The sequence below is a fragment of the Anguilla anguilla genome, chromosome 2 (genome assembly GCF_013347855.1).
Source record: "Anguilla anguilla isolate fAngAng1 chromosome 2, fAngAng1.pri, whole genome shotgun sequence".
Taxonomy (NCBI): domain Eukaryota; kingdom Metazoa; phylum Chordata; class Actinopteri; order Anguilliformes; family Anguillidae; genus Anguilla; species Anguilla anguilla.
In genome coordinates this window covers 59,948,494-59,966,758 of record NC_049202.1, presented here as the reverse complement: position 1 = coordinate 59,966,758, position 18,265 = coordinate 59,948,494, and the positions used below count along the sequence as shown (strand labels likewise).

Below are 18,265 nucleotides of genomic sequence, written 5' to 3'. Positions count from 1 at the left end.
GGGACTATTGCTGGCCATGTACTAGCTAAGGCCAACCCTACTTGGTTAAAAAGAGCTGACAAGAGTCCTTAAACACACCACTACCATGACACAACCCTTATGTTTAAAACAAATGTGAATGCAAATCTACACCGTGGCCTTTTAAAAAAAAATAGTAAATAAAATAAAGGAAAGAAAGCTTGAACTGGGAATCAAATTATATATTCTTTTAAAATAAATGTGGCACCCGGCATGAGCTGACACGTATCCAGTTCCCGCCCTTTTTTGGAATGTTCCATCTGCAATCGCGTTCTTGTGTGAACCTTACTGCCAATACACTTCTGAAACACGTATTGTCACCAGCTACTTTTCACACCGCAGAATGCAATCAGGCTCTCGCAGAGTACAGCCGGAGGAAGACCTTTAATATACGGGAAGGAATGTTGCCTCAACAATCCTACTGAAGGAATGTTGCCTCAACAATCCTACCGCAAAATGAGAAACAAGATTTATTCCTGTAAAGGAAACCAAGTCTCATTCGTAGTTTTTGAATTTATTTATCAATATGGGTCTTAAAAGTCAGGTTTCCATCAGATATTTATAGTGTGAGACTCTCAATATGGGCACCATTGAGTGTGCATATCTGTAGCTCAGTAAAATCTTTCTTTTTAGAGCTGGTAAATAATATGTATTTAGTTTTGTCTGAATTTAATACTAGTTTGAGATCTGAGAGGGCCTTCTGCAAGGCATTGAAGCCGAGCTGCAGATTTTCAACAGCTTGGGATACAGTAGAAGCACAGTAAAGTGATGTGTCATCATGCATAAAGATGTAGATTGCAACTCTTTACATGAGAAACAACATTATTTATAAAAATTGTAAATAATACAGGACCTAAAATGTAACCTTGAGAGACACCATTAATTATATTGAGAAACTTGGAACAAGTTATACATTAGCAGCTATACATTGAGACCTGTCAGATAGTAGTTTTCAAACCATTTACAGGCAGTTAGATCCAATCCAATAGAGGATAGCCTATGCAACAATGTGGATTGATCGAGGGTATCAATGCTTCAGACAGGTCCACAAAAAGAAGAGCACAATGTGGTCTATTATCTAGAAAGGTCACAATGTCACTTATCACAAGAGTTGTAGAAGAAATAGTACTACGATCAGCTCTGGTGATTGCTCAGAATGGAGTACATAGTGAGAAAGGCTTTAAGCTGCTTGTTGATGAGAGATTCTAGAACCATAGCCAAGCAGGACAGTTTAGAAATAGGGCACTGATTATTAAGGTCTCTAGGATCACCACCCTTATGGAGTGGTAGCACATGCGCAGCTTTCCATACTTTAGGGATAACACCTGAGAGAATAGTGAGATTAAAAATATGAGCCAGGGGCACTGCAATCAGAGGAGCAGCAAACCTAATAAAATATAGTTGATCTTCTCCAGTGGACTTATTCGTATCAATAGCCAGGAGAGCACTAAGCACCTCACACAAAATGGAGAAAAAGAAAAATGGGCAACTCTGTTCCTGGTAACTCCAAAATTAGGAGCAGTATTTGGAGAATCATGGGTTCCTTCGGATGTAGGCTCAGATAAATCTGAAATGTCAACATTAATTCTGGATTCTCTCTCAAAAATATGGCTCACTGCAACAAAATGCTGGCATCAGCTATTTCACTCTGATCCATAACTGAACTAGAGTGTAGCCTGATTTGATTAGGCAGTGAGTTATGACCTTTGCACTTAGTTGAGTTAACTTTTTTAACTTTTCTGGATGAGCATGAGAGCCAACAAGAAAATAATATTTTAATTTTGCATTCCTTACAGAGGTAGCGTGCTTATTTCTTAACTGTCTGAAGGCCAGCCAGTCTGACGAGCTACTGGTGCATCTGGCTTGAGCCCAAGCTTCATTTCTCAACTGAATCAAGTCAATGAGCTCAGATGTAAACCAGGGAGGTTTTGAACTCTAAATCCTCTCATGGGTGCATGCTTGTTTGTCAGGGAGATAAACACAGATGAGAAATGGTCAAGTGTAATCTCAGGATCAGATCAGGGATACTAGAGATACATGACAAATTGGCATGGTACAGATCATACAAGAACCCTTGTTTCTCAAAGTTTCAGAAGTTCCTCTTTTCGATAAAATGGGGTTTTGATTTAGGCAGTCTAGTGTCTCTGATGCACACTATTGGACAATGATCACTCAAATCCAGTGGAAAACCTCAACTGGACAAATATTTATGTGGTCTCTGTTCTTTGTTGACAGGGTTGTGTTTGTTGTGTGTATTATTGTTTTTTTTTAATGGTTGCAGTCATGTTTCATTAGTTTGTCATGCCCACCTGTGTTTTGGTTTACTTCATTTCCTAGTTCACAGTTTACTGCTGCTTGGTCTCGTGTGATGTTAATGCCCTGCAAATTGCCAGTTACTTGTGTGTTGGGTTTCTGAGTTTGGTTACTCTAAGTGATTCCCCTGTTTGCTGTTTTTTTTTTTTGGTTTTTTTTTTTGTTCCTGTGCTCAGTCTCTAACATCTCCACCTCCTTGTGGATCTTTTCCCCTGAGACTGTCACAACTGCGAGGATGATTTTGCTGCCTGTACAGATTCTGATCATAAAAATTGCAGTCCTTGTTATTCAAATTTATGTGGCCATTCGGAGTGACAGTGATGAAATTCTAGAGCCAAATATTTGACCGGCCATACTGGCCGATGCCCACGCCTTCCTGTTGTGCATTACAGCACAATTGCAAGCTGCAAACAAGAAGCAGATGACAACCAACATTATTTTATGATGAGCAAAATATTTTTACTCACTAGCTTGATTAAGCAGAGAGAAACCATAAGTCTAGAGTGCTACTGAATCTTTATAGCTTTGCTTTTGAGTTTGGATTGACACTATGAAAATAAAAAATACAAGGGTGCTGATAACTGAGTAAGCTATTTTATGCATGACATTTACACTTAATTTATCATGAAGCTGATACTGGGTAAGTTAGTTTTAAAATATTATTGGGTGATACCAACATGACAGTGATATGACAGTATTTTAACACATTCTTATAGGTCATAATGGCCATATCACTAGGGTTGCCACATCTTCTCCAGACAAAAACCAGACGCATTTTTGAAACGGGTACAATTTTATTTTATTTGACAGTTTTTTGTCATTTTGCAGCAAATCTACAAACTCACCAGAGAGAGAAGGCTGAATATGATTGGCTCTGATTACAGACAGCCAATAGAATTGTATAAATTGGCAATTTTTTATGTGAAGAGCCATTTGGAAGCAACAAGGAATGACAGAGATTAAGTCAAAATGTATGGTTAAGCAGGGGGTGTAGGTTCTTTAGAGATTTCGTTATCGTTTCCAGTAAATAACTGAACTTTTCTGAAAGTATAAAATGTATATTCAAAGGAGTCACCATGGGTGTGTGTGGCCGCAAAGGTGAATTTTGGACCGCAATACCTATCAAAGTTACAATGCCAAATAAATCAAGAAGTAAGTCGATCTAGCAACATAAACAAAGTTTGGAATTCCCACCCCATCACCAGGAAGCACACAATGTCCTATTTCGAAACCAGATCCACATCCTTCATAAATAAATGTAAACTGAATATTTGGAATTTACTTTTTTTTTTTTAAATTCATGCAGCCTTCTTTGCTAATCCTCATGTCTTCAAGGCTGTGAATACTTTTTGTACTGCACACAACTGGAACCATCGTATGGTTGTTCTTACTGCATATTACTGTAAATGAAATATTTTCTAATCCAAGGTAAAAAAAAATAAATAAAAAAAATTGGTTGAATTCTGACAGCCATCTAGTTGTCACATGTATTTCTTACCTCATGACCAAGAAGCAAACGCCTAGTAAAACTGTTGTGTGAATGTGCTACTTGGAAACCGGTTCCACTACCTTCATAAATGATTCATAAACTGAATATTTTGAAATGTTGCATGATAGCACAGCATTTCCAAGAAGAGGCTGAGTTTACTTCTATTATTAGAATATATTGATGCTGTTCCTCCAACTCCAACTGATATAAACCACTGTGACCAGAAAAGACTGACACAACACCTTTGAGATTGCTTGCTAAGTGCATTATAGTTATTATTCATTTCTTTAGTGTAAATAATTGCAAAAACACAAATTAAGTCAAACAAAAATTATTTTAAAACCATAAAATTATATAATTATTAACAAGCTTTGTCGTTGATGCCTTTGATTAGGTTTTGCATGGTCACTGGAGACTCAAGAAGTCGGAAGAATGACGATCTCAGGAGCAGCACTGTTACTCCTATGGATATCGGCCTTCTCAATTGGTGATGCAGGTAAAGCATGGAGTTTCTCTGCTTTCATTCGTGCTTCACTGCCCTGTATTACTGTACAACATGGTGTCTTACAGATGTGTATGTGTACTACAGTGTAAAACTCTGTAACTGTTAAAGGAATCTTCCTACAATCTCATTTCATTTTCTCAGAGTTTTATAACTGGGAATGAAAGGAATAGTTTTATAGCCTGCTCTAAAACAATGTTAATATACATTTATTTACAGAATAAATTATTTTTTCCAAGAGTCATAACTGTAAATGTTTCTGAAAGAAAATAACAGAAGCTCAAACACAGTGGTTTTTTCACAGTGGAAGTTTTTTCTCACCAAAAAGATTATTCTTTTTTGAAAGGATACCAGATGCCTGTGGCCACAGCCACAATGCTGGACAAATAAAGGTTCAAATTTGATGACAATATCACCAGAAATTCAGCATTATTTTTTAAGGCTATTTGGAGACTTGAAAAGGACACTTGGTGTAAAATGTTAGTGGTGTAAAATGTTATATATTGTATACCATATGCTAGTGGAAGAAGTGTTGCTGAAATTAGCTTGCTTTCACCTGCCTGTCACCCTCACCCTCCGTCCTCTCATTCCCTCTACCCCCTCCCTCTCCACTTCCCTCTCCTTGCTCTCCCCTTGTCATCTCTGGCAGCAGCAGGTCTAGAAAACTGTAGAAAATAACTACATAAGCTGTCTAGCTTACCAATCCATTGATTGAGGTCCACTGAAATTTTCGTCAAAATTACCCCATGCCCATCAACATGTCAAACACGTCCTGCAATATCACGTCATTTCACATACCAAATTTATTGCTTAAAATCCGGCCTTCTTCTTAATTATAAGCATACTGAATAACAATAAATGTATTTTGAGAATGTGTTTAGGTGCTCACCATTATAAAACAGGATCAAGTCTTTCATTGAACATGCATCCTCTGCTGTGAAGTCAAAGCTCAGACGATTTCTTCCAAGGCTTCCGAATTTAAAGCTTTCTGTTTAGACTTAGACATTGCAAAATAAATGTCAATACATTTTTGTAAATAACAATCTTTTTATGCAAAAAACCCTCAAGAACCTTTCTTGCCAGGGCATAATGTTTTCAGCATTCGTACTGAAAAAGTTATGGTTTGTTTACGCAGGAGAAACAATATGTCTCCTTTCGTGCAAGCCTAACAAACCATATACTGTTATACACTTATAGAATCTCACTGGTTAAAATGCTTCTCAGTCGTGATTATAATAGCTCACCACTGGCTGGCTGTATAGTTGGCAGAACTTATACTGTCCAGGTCGAGTCATTGCTGGCACACTGTGGGTCCCATTGGCTATACTGAGGGACTGTTTAGCCAGTACTTGTCAGAAAAGCTTGTAGGTGGGCTCATCTTGTTTAAGAGAATCTATACAAACCAGAAATATTAACATTCTAATGTACACAATACTTTTGGTGTGTATGTCATGACGAAACGGATGACAATGACATTTCCTCAGGAGAATTGCAAACAGTGTGAACAATGGACAGTCTTTCGATGTTTCTCTAAGTTTGCACGTTTTAGGACAAAAAATGACAGTGGATTTTGTTCACTGGATCCTTTCTGTGATAAAGACACCGACTTAACCGAAATTAATGTTGTCATTTCAAAAATACATAGAAGCTGCACCCCCCCAAGCTTGTTTTGCCAATCCACATTACAAAATAAGGAACCATGAAAGTGAATGTTTGCCGTGCAAACCTGCACCTCAATGGCACGTTCAGTGAATTCAATGAATTGTGTGACATTCGTAGGAAAGAAAACACAAAACTCATTGGTCTGTTCATATGATTGTTGTAGCCAGTGACCAGATCAGACTGGTGAATGGAGATGACCCATGCTCTGGCAGAGTGGAGATCTACCATGATGGTCAGTGGGGAACGGTGTGTGATGACATCTGGGACCTAGACAACGCTGAGGTGGTGTGTAGACAGGTGGGCTGTGGCAGAGCTGTGGCTGCTCAAAGCTCTGCCCACTTTGGAGAGGGCAGCGGGCCCATCTGGTTGGATGATGTGAGGTGTTCAGGAAGTGAATCTGCCCTGACACAGTGCCAGCACCTTGGGTTTGGGTCACACAACTGTGGTCACAATGAAGATGCTGGCGTGGTTTGCTCAGGTAGGAAATCTTCAGTTTGTTTTTTAATTGCCTCAAATGGACTGTTACAAAGATGAACATGAGAACATATGCAATGTTCAGTTTAAGTGCAATTCACATGTCTGTGTTAATGTTCGTAATCATTAATAACTGTGAGCCAGTTTTATAATCAATGTTGAGTGATATCTTTGGCGGGAGGCAGTATTTATAATCCACTTTTGATTTTAGTGCTGGGTAATGTTTGTGACATGCTCTAGAAGTCCACTGAATGTGGGTGGGTATGTGTTACTGTCATTGTGAACAAAATGCAAACAGTGTGAACAATGGACAGTCTTTCGATGTTTCTCTAAGTTTGCACGTTTTAGGACAAAAAATGACAGTGGATTTTGTTCACTGGATCCTTTCTGTCATGAAGACACCGACTTAACCGAAATTCATGTTGTCATTTCAAAAATGCATAGAAGATGCACCCCCCCAAGCTTGTTTTGCCAACCCACATTACAAAATAAGGAACCATTGTTGTTAAAACATTGGCATCATAAAATAGCATATACAGATATAATTGTGAGTTTTAGCACTTTCAAGTGGTATAATGTGTGACCAGATTGATTAATAATTTCACTGTAAAAAAAAAAAAATACTGAATGGGCAGGTAAGCATTAAGAAAAAAGAACTAAGGTTCTAAAATAACTATAACCGATAATGAAAAAGTAGATCTCTCGATTGTGACAGCAAGCATCTCAGGGTTGTGTGGTCTTGCTATTGATGAGTGAAAAGATAGCTATTTCATAAAAACAAGCAATGTTATAGACCAAAAAACTAAAGAAATAGTGGGAAGAGAATGCAAGCTAGCTGGCAAGCTATATCTAAGCAAAAGATGTTAAAAAATTTTTTACGATGTTGCTACGAACTTCAAGACGTCGAGGCCTTGACACTGATTTTTAACTACCACATTATTGCTTTGTGTTCTGTTGTAGGGAGTAGTTCCATAAATGCAAGTTTGGTGAATACAACACCAGCCCTAATACCTGGTATCAACGTCAGTTCAGAAGCATCAAGCTCAACAAGTTCCAGCGGCAGTATCACAACATCATTTCCCGGATCCAACCTTACCAGTGCTGCCAACAATGTCACATTTCCAGTGACCTCTTTGACCAGTAAGTCTGTATTATGTCTTTAGTAAATTGAATCCCAAGCTGGCCTCTCTGTTCCACCAAAAAAGAAAGAAATAAAGATGTCCAAATTGGAAATATGTTTGTAAAATTGTTTAAAGCTGCGTGAAACAATATTGGAAACATTGGGTAGCATTGCTTTGGTATACAGCTTGTTTAATGTGCGCGAGCTAAAATAGCCAGTATTGTTTCTTGTAACTGGGTATAATTTGGACATCAATACTTTTAAAGGTAGGCCTAGATTTTGCCAGTTTGAATGAATGACTTATAAACAGTGCTTTGTATGTGTGAGTAACTTGTAATTTTTGTATGTTGAAAACTTGTTTTTCATCAGATACACATATATAGCCACAAACACTACATTTTCTGTATTTGAGTAGTTCCGAAAAAGTGGTAGCATGAAGCAATTCCCCCTCTATCACACCAGTTCCATAATAAGAGAATTTCCGTACTTCCGATGCTAAAATGTGCATGTACATTTTTGATGACTTAGGCCATGAAGGGGTCTATATTGTGTATTATAGCATGGCTGGCATGCAGTTTATAATATCAGTGGGCACCTTTAACAAGAAATTGTACCATTGGCAATACGTACGTTATTAAGAAAACACAGGTGATATAGTTGTCTATGGATGATTTCAAAACACACTAACAAAATTTACGGTGTGTCTTTTGAGCCAAAAACTGCACCGTTTCACCCATTTATCACTTATGTAAATGACAACATACAGATGAATATACCCTATGCAAAAGTGATGATACTTAACTAGACTCTTTCTAGGATTTTGTCATCTTATAGAAGTGGAGTGACTGAGAAGTTAGCAAGGTGTAGGCTAACATTAATATTACTAGTTTAGTTTGCGTAACTTGGTAGTCTATGTGAGCGTGTACCATAATGTTGCTATTGTAAAATTCAAGAGAAGTTACGTTAGTATGCTTAAATGAGTAACCAAGCATATAGCTAGCTAATGTTAATTAATAGTTAATATTATAGCTTATCTCCTAACTTTATGTTCTGTATGTCTTATTGCTTAATTATAAAACAGATAGTTCTGGTCCTAGATGCTGATTGGTCAATACAGTGTTCCAGCCATGCTATAATACATAATACAGTAACAGCTATGAGGTGACACAATAATAAGACTATTTTGGTTACACTGACCTATAAAATGCTATTCCAAAAGCAAAATTAGACATGTTATACATTGTTAGAAAGCTTATACTTTCACCTACTGAATAAATGAATTGTTAATCAAGCCAGACTGTACTGAAGATGGTGACACCACCGTAAACAACACGTGTGGTATTACGCACAGCTATTTTTGGAACCTCTGAACCTCTTTAGCAACCGAGTCGGACTCTGCTGCTGCCGCCATAAAAACTGTAAAACTGTAGCGTTGACTGGAGCCGACCAATGACTGGAGCCGAAAACGACTAATGTTATGTAGCAATTACGTAGTGATATTGAAGAAAAACCTTTGTTACAATGAATTGAAGCGTTTTAGAAATCAAAAAGGTAAATTTATGAAAATTAAAAAAAGAAGTGTCGCTTTAAAATATTTAAGTCGATGCATTTTCAGCATCGACGTCATCGATTATGTCGACTAATTGCGGCAGCCCTACAATACAGTAACGGCTATGAAGCGACACACCCGTTCGCGTTATCACAGTGCACCTTTAGGAAGAGACTGGCCAGTGGCATAATGTTATTAGACCAACAACTTTGGATAAGCTACATTTAAGAGAACCCACAATAGAAAAATACGGTGCAAAAAAGCAGGCCAATAATATGAACAGTTTTAACATTGCTTTTAATAAGAAACAAGAAACAGAGTGCTGTACGCCACATTGTGGGATGGCAGGTGTGCTGTCCGGCAAGTTACAGCTTGGCGGGGCATGCCCCATACCTATACAGCACTGCGGCAGTTTTCAGGGTTACCTACAGAAATAACCCCAATGACCACAAACTCGCAACCCTTAAGAAATAGCCAATATTATTTATTCTACCTTGGCCTCATTTTCTACTGATTACCATCAGAAAGTGAATGTTTGCCGTGCAAACCTGCACCTCAATGGCACGTTCAGTGAATTCAATGAATTGTGTGACATTCGTAGGAAAGAAAACACAAAACTCATTGGTCTGTTCATATGATTGTTGTAGCCAGTGACCAGATCAGACTGGTGAATGGAGATGACCCATGCTCTGGCAGAGTGGAGATCTACCATGATGGTCAGTGGGGAACGGTGTGTGATGACATCTGGGACCTAGACAACGCTGAGGTGGTGTGTAGACAGGTGGGCTGTGGCAGAGCTGTGGCTGCTCAAAGCTCTGCCCACTTTGGAGAGGGCAGCGGGCCCATCTGGTTGGATGATGTGAGGTGTTCAGGAAGTGAATCTGCCCTGACACAGTGCCAGCACCCTGGGTTTGGGTCACACAACTGTGGTCACAATGAAGATGCTGGCGTGGTTTGCTCAGGTAGGAAATCTTCAGTTTGTTTTTTAATTGCCTCAAATGGACTGTTACAAAGATGAACATGAGAACATATGCAGTGTTCAGTTTAAGTGCAATTCACATGTCTGTGTTAATGTTCGTAATCATTAATAACTGTGAGCCAGTTTTATAATCAATGTTGAGTGATATCTTTGGCGGGAGGCAGTATTTATAATCCACTTTTGATTTTAGTGCTGGGTAATGTTTGTGACATGCTCTAGAAGTCCACTGAATGTGGGTGGGTATGTGTTACTGTCATTGTGAACAAAATGCAAACAGTGTGAACAATGGACAGTCTTTCGATGTTTCTCTAAGTTTGCACGTTTTAGGACAAAAAATGACAGTGGATTTTGTTCACTGGATCCTTTCTGTCATGAAGACACCGACTTAACCGAAATTCATGTTGTCATTTCAAAAATGCATAGAAGATGCACCCCCCCAAGCTTGTTTTGCCAACCCACATTACAAAATAAGGAACCATTGTTGTTAAAACATTGGAATCATAAAATAGCATATACAGATATAATTGTGAGTTTTAGCACTTTCAAGTGGTATAATGTGTGACCAGATTGATTAATAATTTCACTGTAAAAAAAAAAAAATACTGAATGGGCAGGTAAGCATTAAGAAAAAAGAACTAAGGTTCTAAAATAACTATAACCGATAATGAAAAAGTAGATCTCTCGATTGTGACAGCAAGCATCTCAGGGTTGTGTGGTCTTGCTATTGATGAGTGAAAAGATAGCTATTTCATAAAAACAAGCAATGTTATAGACCAAAAAACTAAAGAAATAGTGGGAAGAGAATGCAAGCTAGCTGGCAAGCTATATCTAAGCAAAAGATGTTAAAAAATTTTTTACGATGTTGCTACGAACTTCAAGACGTCGAGGCCTTGACACTGATTTTTAACTACCACATTATTGCTTTGTGTTCTGTTGTAGGGAGTAGTTCCATAAATGCAAGTTTGGTGAATACAACACCAGCCCTAATACCTGGTATCAACGTCAGTTCAGAAGCATCAAGCTCAACAAGTTCCAGCGGCAGTATCACAACATCATTTCCCGGATCCAACCTTACCAGTGCTGCCAACAATGTCACATTTCCAGTGACCTCTTTGACCAGTAAGTCTGTATTATGTCTTTAGTAAATTGAATCCCAAGCTGGCCTCTCTGTTCCACCAAAAAAGAAAGAAATAAAGATGTCCAAATTGGAAATATGTTTGTAAAATTGTTTAAAGCTGCGTGAAACAATATTGGAAACATTGGGTAGCATTGCTTTGGTATACAGCTTGTTTAATGTGCGCGAGCTAAAATAGCCAGTATTGTTTCTTGTAACTGGGTATAATTTGGACATCAATACTTTTAAAGGTAGGCCTAGATTTTGCCAGTTTGAATGAATGACTTATAAACAGTGCTTTGTATGTGTGAGTAACTTGTAATTTTTGTATGTTGAAAACTTGTTTTTCATCAGATACACATATATAGCCACAAACACTACATTTTCTGTATTTGAGTAGTTCCGAAAAAGTGGTAGCATGAAGCAATTCCCCCTCTATCACACCAGTTCCATAATAAGAGAATTTCCGTACTTCCGATGCTAAAATGTGCATGTACATTTTTGATGACTTAGGCCATGAAGGGGTCTATATTGTGTATTATAGCATGGCTGGCATGCAGTTTATAATATCAGTGGGCACCTTTAACAAGAAATTGTACCATTGGCAATACGTACGTTATTAAGAAAACACAGGTGATATAGTTGTCTATGGATGATTTCAAAACACACTAACAAAATTTACGGTGTGTCTTTTGAGCCAAAAACTGCACCGTTTCACCCATTTATCACTTATGTAAATGACAACATACAGATGAATATACCCTATGCAAAAGTGATGATACTTAACTAGACTCTTTCTAGGATTTTGTCATCTTATAGAAGTGGAGTGACTGAGAAGTTAGCAAGGTGTAGGCTAACATTAATATTACTAGTTTAGTTTGCGTAACTTGGTAGTCTATGTGAGCGTGTACCATAATGTTGCTATTGTAAAATTCAAGAGAAGTTACGTTAGTATGCTTAAATGAGTAACCAAGCATATAGCTAGCTAATGTTAATTAATAGTTAATATTATAGCTTATCTCCTAACTTTATGTTCTGTATGTCTTATTGCTTAATTATAAAACAGATAGTTCTGGTCCTAGATGCTGATTGGTCAATACAGTGTTCCAGCCATGCTATAATACATAATACAGTAACAGCTATGAGGTGACACAATAATAAGACTATTTTGGTTACACTGACCTATAAAATGCTATTCCAAAAGCAAAATTAGACATGTTATACATTGTTAGAAAGCTTATACTTTCACCTACTGAATAAATGAATTGTTAATCAAGCCAGACTGTACTGAAGATGGTGACACCACCGTAAACAACACGTGTGGTATTACGCACAGCTATTTTTGGAACCTCTGAACCTCTTTAGCAACCGAGTCGGACTCTGCTGCTGCCGCCATAAAAACTGTAAAACTGTAGCGTTGACTGGAGCCGACCAATGACTGGAGCCGAAAACGACTAATGTTATGTAGCAATTACGTAGTGATATTGAAGAAAAACCTTTGTTACAATGAATTGAAGCGTTTTAGAAATCAAAAAGGTAAATTTATGAAAATAAAAAAAAGAAGTGTCGCTTTAAAATATTTAAGTCGATGCATTTTCAGCATCGACGTCATCGATTATGTCGACTAATTGCGGCAGCCCTACAATACAGTAACGGCTATGAAGCGACACACCCGTTCGCGTTATCACAGTGCACCTTTAGGAAGAGACTGGCCAGTGGCATAATGTTATTAGACCAACAACTTTGGATAAGCTACATTTAAGAGAACCCACAATAGAAAAATACGGTGCAAAAAAGCAGGCCAATAATATGAACAGTTTTAACATTGCTTTTAATAAGAAACAAGAAACAGAGTGCTGTACGCCACATTGTGGGATGGCAGGTGTGCTGTCCGGCAAGTTACAGCTTGGCGGGGCATGCCCCATACCTATACAGCACTGCGGCAGTTTTCAGGGTTACCTACAGAAATAACCCCAATGACCACAAACTCGCAACCCTTAAGAAATAGCCAATATTATTTATTCTACCTTGGCCTCATTTTCTACTGATTACCATCAGAAAGTGAATGTTTGCCGTGCAAACCTGCACCTCAATGGCACGTTCAGTGAATTCAATGAATTGTGTGACATTCGTAGGAAAGAAAACACAAAACTCATTGGTCTGTTCATATGATTGTTGTAGCCAGTGACCAGATCAGACTGGTGAATGGAGATGACCCATGCTCTGGCAGAGTGGAGATCTACCATGATGGTCAGTGGGGAACGGTGTGTGATGACATCTGGGACCTAGACAACGCTGAGGTGGTGTGTAGACAGGTGGGCTGTGGCAGAGCTGTGGCTGCTCAAAGCTCTGCCCACTTTGGAGAGGGCAGCGGGCCCATCTGGTTGGATGATGTGAGGTGTTCAGGAAGTGAATCTGCCCTGACACAGTGCCAGCACCCTGGGTTTGGGTCACACAACTGTGGTCACAATGAAGATGCTGGCGTGGTTTGCTCAGGTAGGAAATCTTCAGTTTGTTTTTTAATTGCCTCAAATGGACTGTTACAAAGATGAACATGAGAACATATGCAGTGTTCAGTTTAAGTGCAATTCACATGTCTGTGTTAATGTTCGTAATCATTAATAACTGTGAGCCAGTTTTATAATCAATGTTGAGTGATATCTTTGGCGGGAGGCAGTATTTATAATCCACTTTTGATTTTAGTGCTGGGTAATGTTTGTGACATGCTCTAGAAGTCCACTGAATGTGGGTGGGTATGTGTTACTGTCATTGTGAACAAAATGCAAACAGTGTGAACAATGGACAGTCTTTCGATGTTTCTCTAAGTTTGCACGTTTTAGGACAAAAAATGACAGTGGATTTTGTTCACTGGATCCTTTCTGTCATGAAGACACCGACTTAACCGAAATTCATGTTGTCATTTCAAAAATGCATAGAAGATGCACCCCCCCAAGCTTGTTTTGCCAACCCACATTACAAAATAAGGAACCATTGTTGTTAAAACATTGGCATCATAAAATAGCATATACAGATATAATTGTGAGTTTTAGCACTTTCAAGTGGTATAATGTGTGACCAGATTGATTAATAATTTCACTGTAAAAAAAAAAAATACTGAATGGGCAGGTAAGCATTAAGAAAAAAGAACTAAGGTTCTAAAATAACTATAACCGATAATGAAAAAGTAGATCTCTCGATTGTGACAGCAAGCATCTCAGGGTTGTGTGGTCTTGCTATTGATGAGTGAAAAGATAGCTATTTCATAAAAACAAGCAATGTTATAGACCAAAAAACTAAAGAAATAGTGGGAAGAGAATGCAAGCTATCTGGCAAGCTATATCTAAGCAAAAGATGTTAAAAAATTTTTTACGATGTTGCTACGAACTTCAAGACGTCGAGGCCTTGACACTGATTTTTAACTACCACATTATTGCTTTGTGTTCTGTTGTAGGGAGTAGTTCCATAAATGCAAGTTTGGTGAATACAACACCAGCCCTAATACCTGGTATCAACGTCAGTTCAGAAGCATCAAGCTCAACAAGTTCCAGCGGCAGTATCACAACATCATTTCCCGGATCCAACCTTACCAGTGCTGCCAACAATGTCACATTTCCAGTGACCTCTTTGACCAGTAAGTCTGTATTATGTCTTTAGTAAATTGAATCCCAAGCTGGCCTCTCTGTTCCACCAAAAAAGAAAGAAATAAAGATGTCCAAATTGGAAATATGTTTGTAAAATTGTTTAAAGCTGCGTGAAACAATATTGGAAACATTGGGTAGCATTGCTTTGGTATACAGCTTGTTTAATGTGCGCGAGCTAAAATAGCCAGTATTGTTTCTTGTAACTGGGTATAATTTGGACATCAATACTTTTAAAGGTAGGCCTAGATTTTGCCAGTTTGAATGAATGACTTATAAACAGTGCTTTGTATGTGTGAGTAACTTGTAATTTTTGTATGTTGAAAACTTGTTTTTCATCAGATACACATATATAGCCACAAACACTACATTTTCTGTATTTGAGTAGTTCCGAAAAAGTGGTAGCATGAAGCAATTCCCCCTCTATCACACCAGTTCCATAATAAGAGAATTTCCGTACTTCCGATGCTAAAATGTGCATGTACATTTTTGATGACTTAGGCCATGAAGGGGTCTATATTGTGTATTATAGCATGGCTGGCATGCAGTTTATAATATCAGTGGGCACCTTTAACGAGAAATTGTACCATTGGCAATACGTACGTTATTAAGAAAACACAGGTGATATAGTTGTCTATGGATGATTTCAAAACACACTAACAAAATTTACGGTGTGTCTTTTGAGCCAAAAACTGCACCGTTTCACCCATTTATCACTTATGTAAATGACAACATACAGATGAATATACCCTATGCAAAAGTGATGATACTTAACTAGACTCTTTCTAGGATTTTGTCATCTTATAGAAGTGGAGTGACTGAGAAGTTAGCAAGGTGTAGGCTAACATTAATATTACTAGTTTAGTTTGCGTAACTTGGTAGTCTATGTGAGCGTGTACCATAATGTTGCTATTGTAAAATTCAAGAGAAGTTACGTTAGTATGCTTAAATGAGTAACCAAGCATATAGCTAGCTAATGTTAATTAATAGTTAATATTATAGCTTATCTCCTAACTTTATGTTCTGTATGTCTTATTGCTTAATTATAAAACAGATAGTTCTGGTCCTAGATGCTGATTGGTCAATACAGTGTTCCAGCCATGCTATAATACATAATACAGTAACAGCTATGAGGTGACACAATAATAAGACTATTTTGGTTACACTGACCTATAAAATGCTATTCCAAAAGCAAAATTAGACATGTTATACATTGTTAGAAAGCTTATACTTTCACCTACTGAATAAATGAATTGTTAATCAAGCCAGACTGTACTGAAGATGGTGACACCACCGTAAACAACACGTGTGGTATTACGCACAGCTATTTTTGGAACCTCTGAACCTCTTTAGCAACCGAGTCGGACTCTGCTGCTGCCGCCATAAAAACTGTAAAACTGTAGCGTTGACTGGAGCCGACCAATGACTGGAGCCGAAAACGACTAATGTTATGTAGCAATTACGTAGTGATATTGAAGAAAAACCTTTGTTACAATGAATTGAAGCGTTTTAGAAATCAAAAAGGTAAATTTATGAAAATAAAAAAAAGAAGTGTCGCTTTAAAATATTTAAGTCGATGCATTTTCAGCATCGACGTCATCGATTATGTCGACTAATTGCGGCAGCCCTACAATACAGTAACGGCTATGAAGCGACACACCCGTTCGCGTTATCACAGTGCACCTTTAGGAAGAGACTGGCCAGTGGCATAATGTTATTAGACCAACAACTTTGGATAAGCTACATTTAAGAGAACCCACAATAGAAAAATACGGTGCAAAAAAGCAGGCCAATAATATGAACAGTTTTAACATTGCTTTTAATAAGAAACAAGAAACAGAGTGCTGTACGCCACATTGTGGGATGGCAGGTGTGCTGTCCGGCAAGTTACAGCTTGGCGGGGCATGCCCCATACCTATACAGCACTGCGGCAGTTTTCAGGGTTACCTACAGAAATAACCCCAATGACCACAAACTCGCAACCCTTAAGAAATAGCCAATATTATTTATTCTACCTTGGCCTCATTTTCTACTGATTACCATCAGAAAGTGAATGTTTGCCGTGCAAACCTGCACCTCAATGGCACGTTCAGTGAATTCAATGAATTGTGTGACATTCGTAGGAAAGAAAACACAAAACTCATTGGTCTGTTCATATGATTGTTGTAGCCAGTGACCAGATCAGACTGGTGAATGGAGATGACCCATGCTCTGGCAGAGTGGAGATCTACCATGATGGTCAGTGGGGAACGGTGTGTGATGACATCTGGGACCTAGACAACGCTGAGGTGGTGTGTAGACAGGTGGGCTGTGGCAGAGCTGTGGCTGCTCAAAGCTCTGCCCACTTTGGAGAGGGCAGCGGGCCCATCTGGTTGGATGATGTGAGGTGTTCAGGAAGTGAATCTGCCCTGACACAGTGCCAGCACCCTGGGTTTGGGTCACACAACTGTGGTCACAATGAAGATGCTGGCGTGGTTTGCTCAGGTAGGAAATCTTCAGTTTGTTTTTTAATTGCCTCAAATGGACTGTTACAAAGATGAACATGAGAACATATGCAGTGTTCAGTTTAAGTGCAATTCACATGTCTGTGTTAATGTTCGTAATCATTAATAACTGTGAGCCAGTTTTATAATCAATGTTGAGTGATATCTTTGGCGGGAGGCAGTATTTATAATCCACTTTTGATTTTAGTGCTGGGTAATGTTTGTGACATGCTCTAGAAGTCCACTGAATGTGGGTGGGTATGTGTTACTGTCATTGTGAACAAAATGCAAACAGTGTGAACAATGGACAGTCTTTCGATGTTTCTCTAAGTTTGCACGTTTTAGGACAAAAAATGACAGTGGATTTTGTTCACTGGATCCTTTCTGTCATGAAGACACCGACTTAACCGAAATTCATGTTGTCATTTCAAAAATGCATAGAAGATGCACCCCCCCAAGCTTGTTTTGCCAACCCACATTACAAAATAAGGAACCATTGTTGTTAAAACATTGGCATCATAAAATAGCATATACAGATATAATTGTGAGTTTTAGCACTTTCAAGTGGTATAATGTGTGACCAGATTGATTAATAATTTCACTGTAAAAAAAAAAAAATACTGAATGGGCAGGTAAGCATTAAGAAAAAAGAACTAAGGTTCTAAAATAACTATAACCGATAATGAAAAAGTAGATCTCTCGATTGTGACAGCAAGCATCTCAGGGTTGTGTGGTCTTGCTATTGATGAGTGAAAAGATAGCTATTTCATAAAAACAAGCAATGTTATAGACCAAAAAACTAAAGAAATAGTGGGAAGAGAATGCAAGCTAGCTGGCAAGCTATATCTAAGCAAAAGATGTTAAAAAATTTTTTACGATGTTGCTACGAACTTCAAGACGTCGAGGCCTTGACACTGATTTTTA

General features: G+C 38.3%; 1 protein-coding gene across 1 annotated transcript in view; it reads left to right on the top strand.

Annotated features, from left to right (window-relative positions):
* Positions 1-6,117: 6,117 nt before the first annotated feature.
* LOC118220379 (deleted in malignant brain tumors 1 protein-like) overlaps positions 6,118-18,265 on the top strand; it is a 34,483-nt gene continuing 22,335 nt past the window's right edge. Inside the window, exons 1-7 of the mRNA XM_035404245.1 lie at positions 6,118-6,462; positions 7,419-7,598; positions 9,775-10,089; positions 11,046-11,225; positions 13,402-13,716; positions 14,672-14,851; positions 17,028-17,342. Coding sequence (XP_035260136.1) covers positions 6,135-6,462; positions 7,419-7,598; positions 9,775-10,089; positions 11,046-11,225; positions 13,402-13,716; positions 14,672-14,851; positions 17,028-17,342 — 1,813 coding nt within the window. The 5' untranslated portion in view covers positions 6,118-6,134. The remainder of the gene's footprint in view (positions 6,463-7,418; positions 7,599-9,774; positions 10,090-11,045; positions 11,226-13,401; positions 13,717-14,671; positions 14,852-17,027; positions 17,343-18,265) is intronic.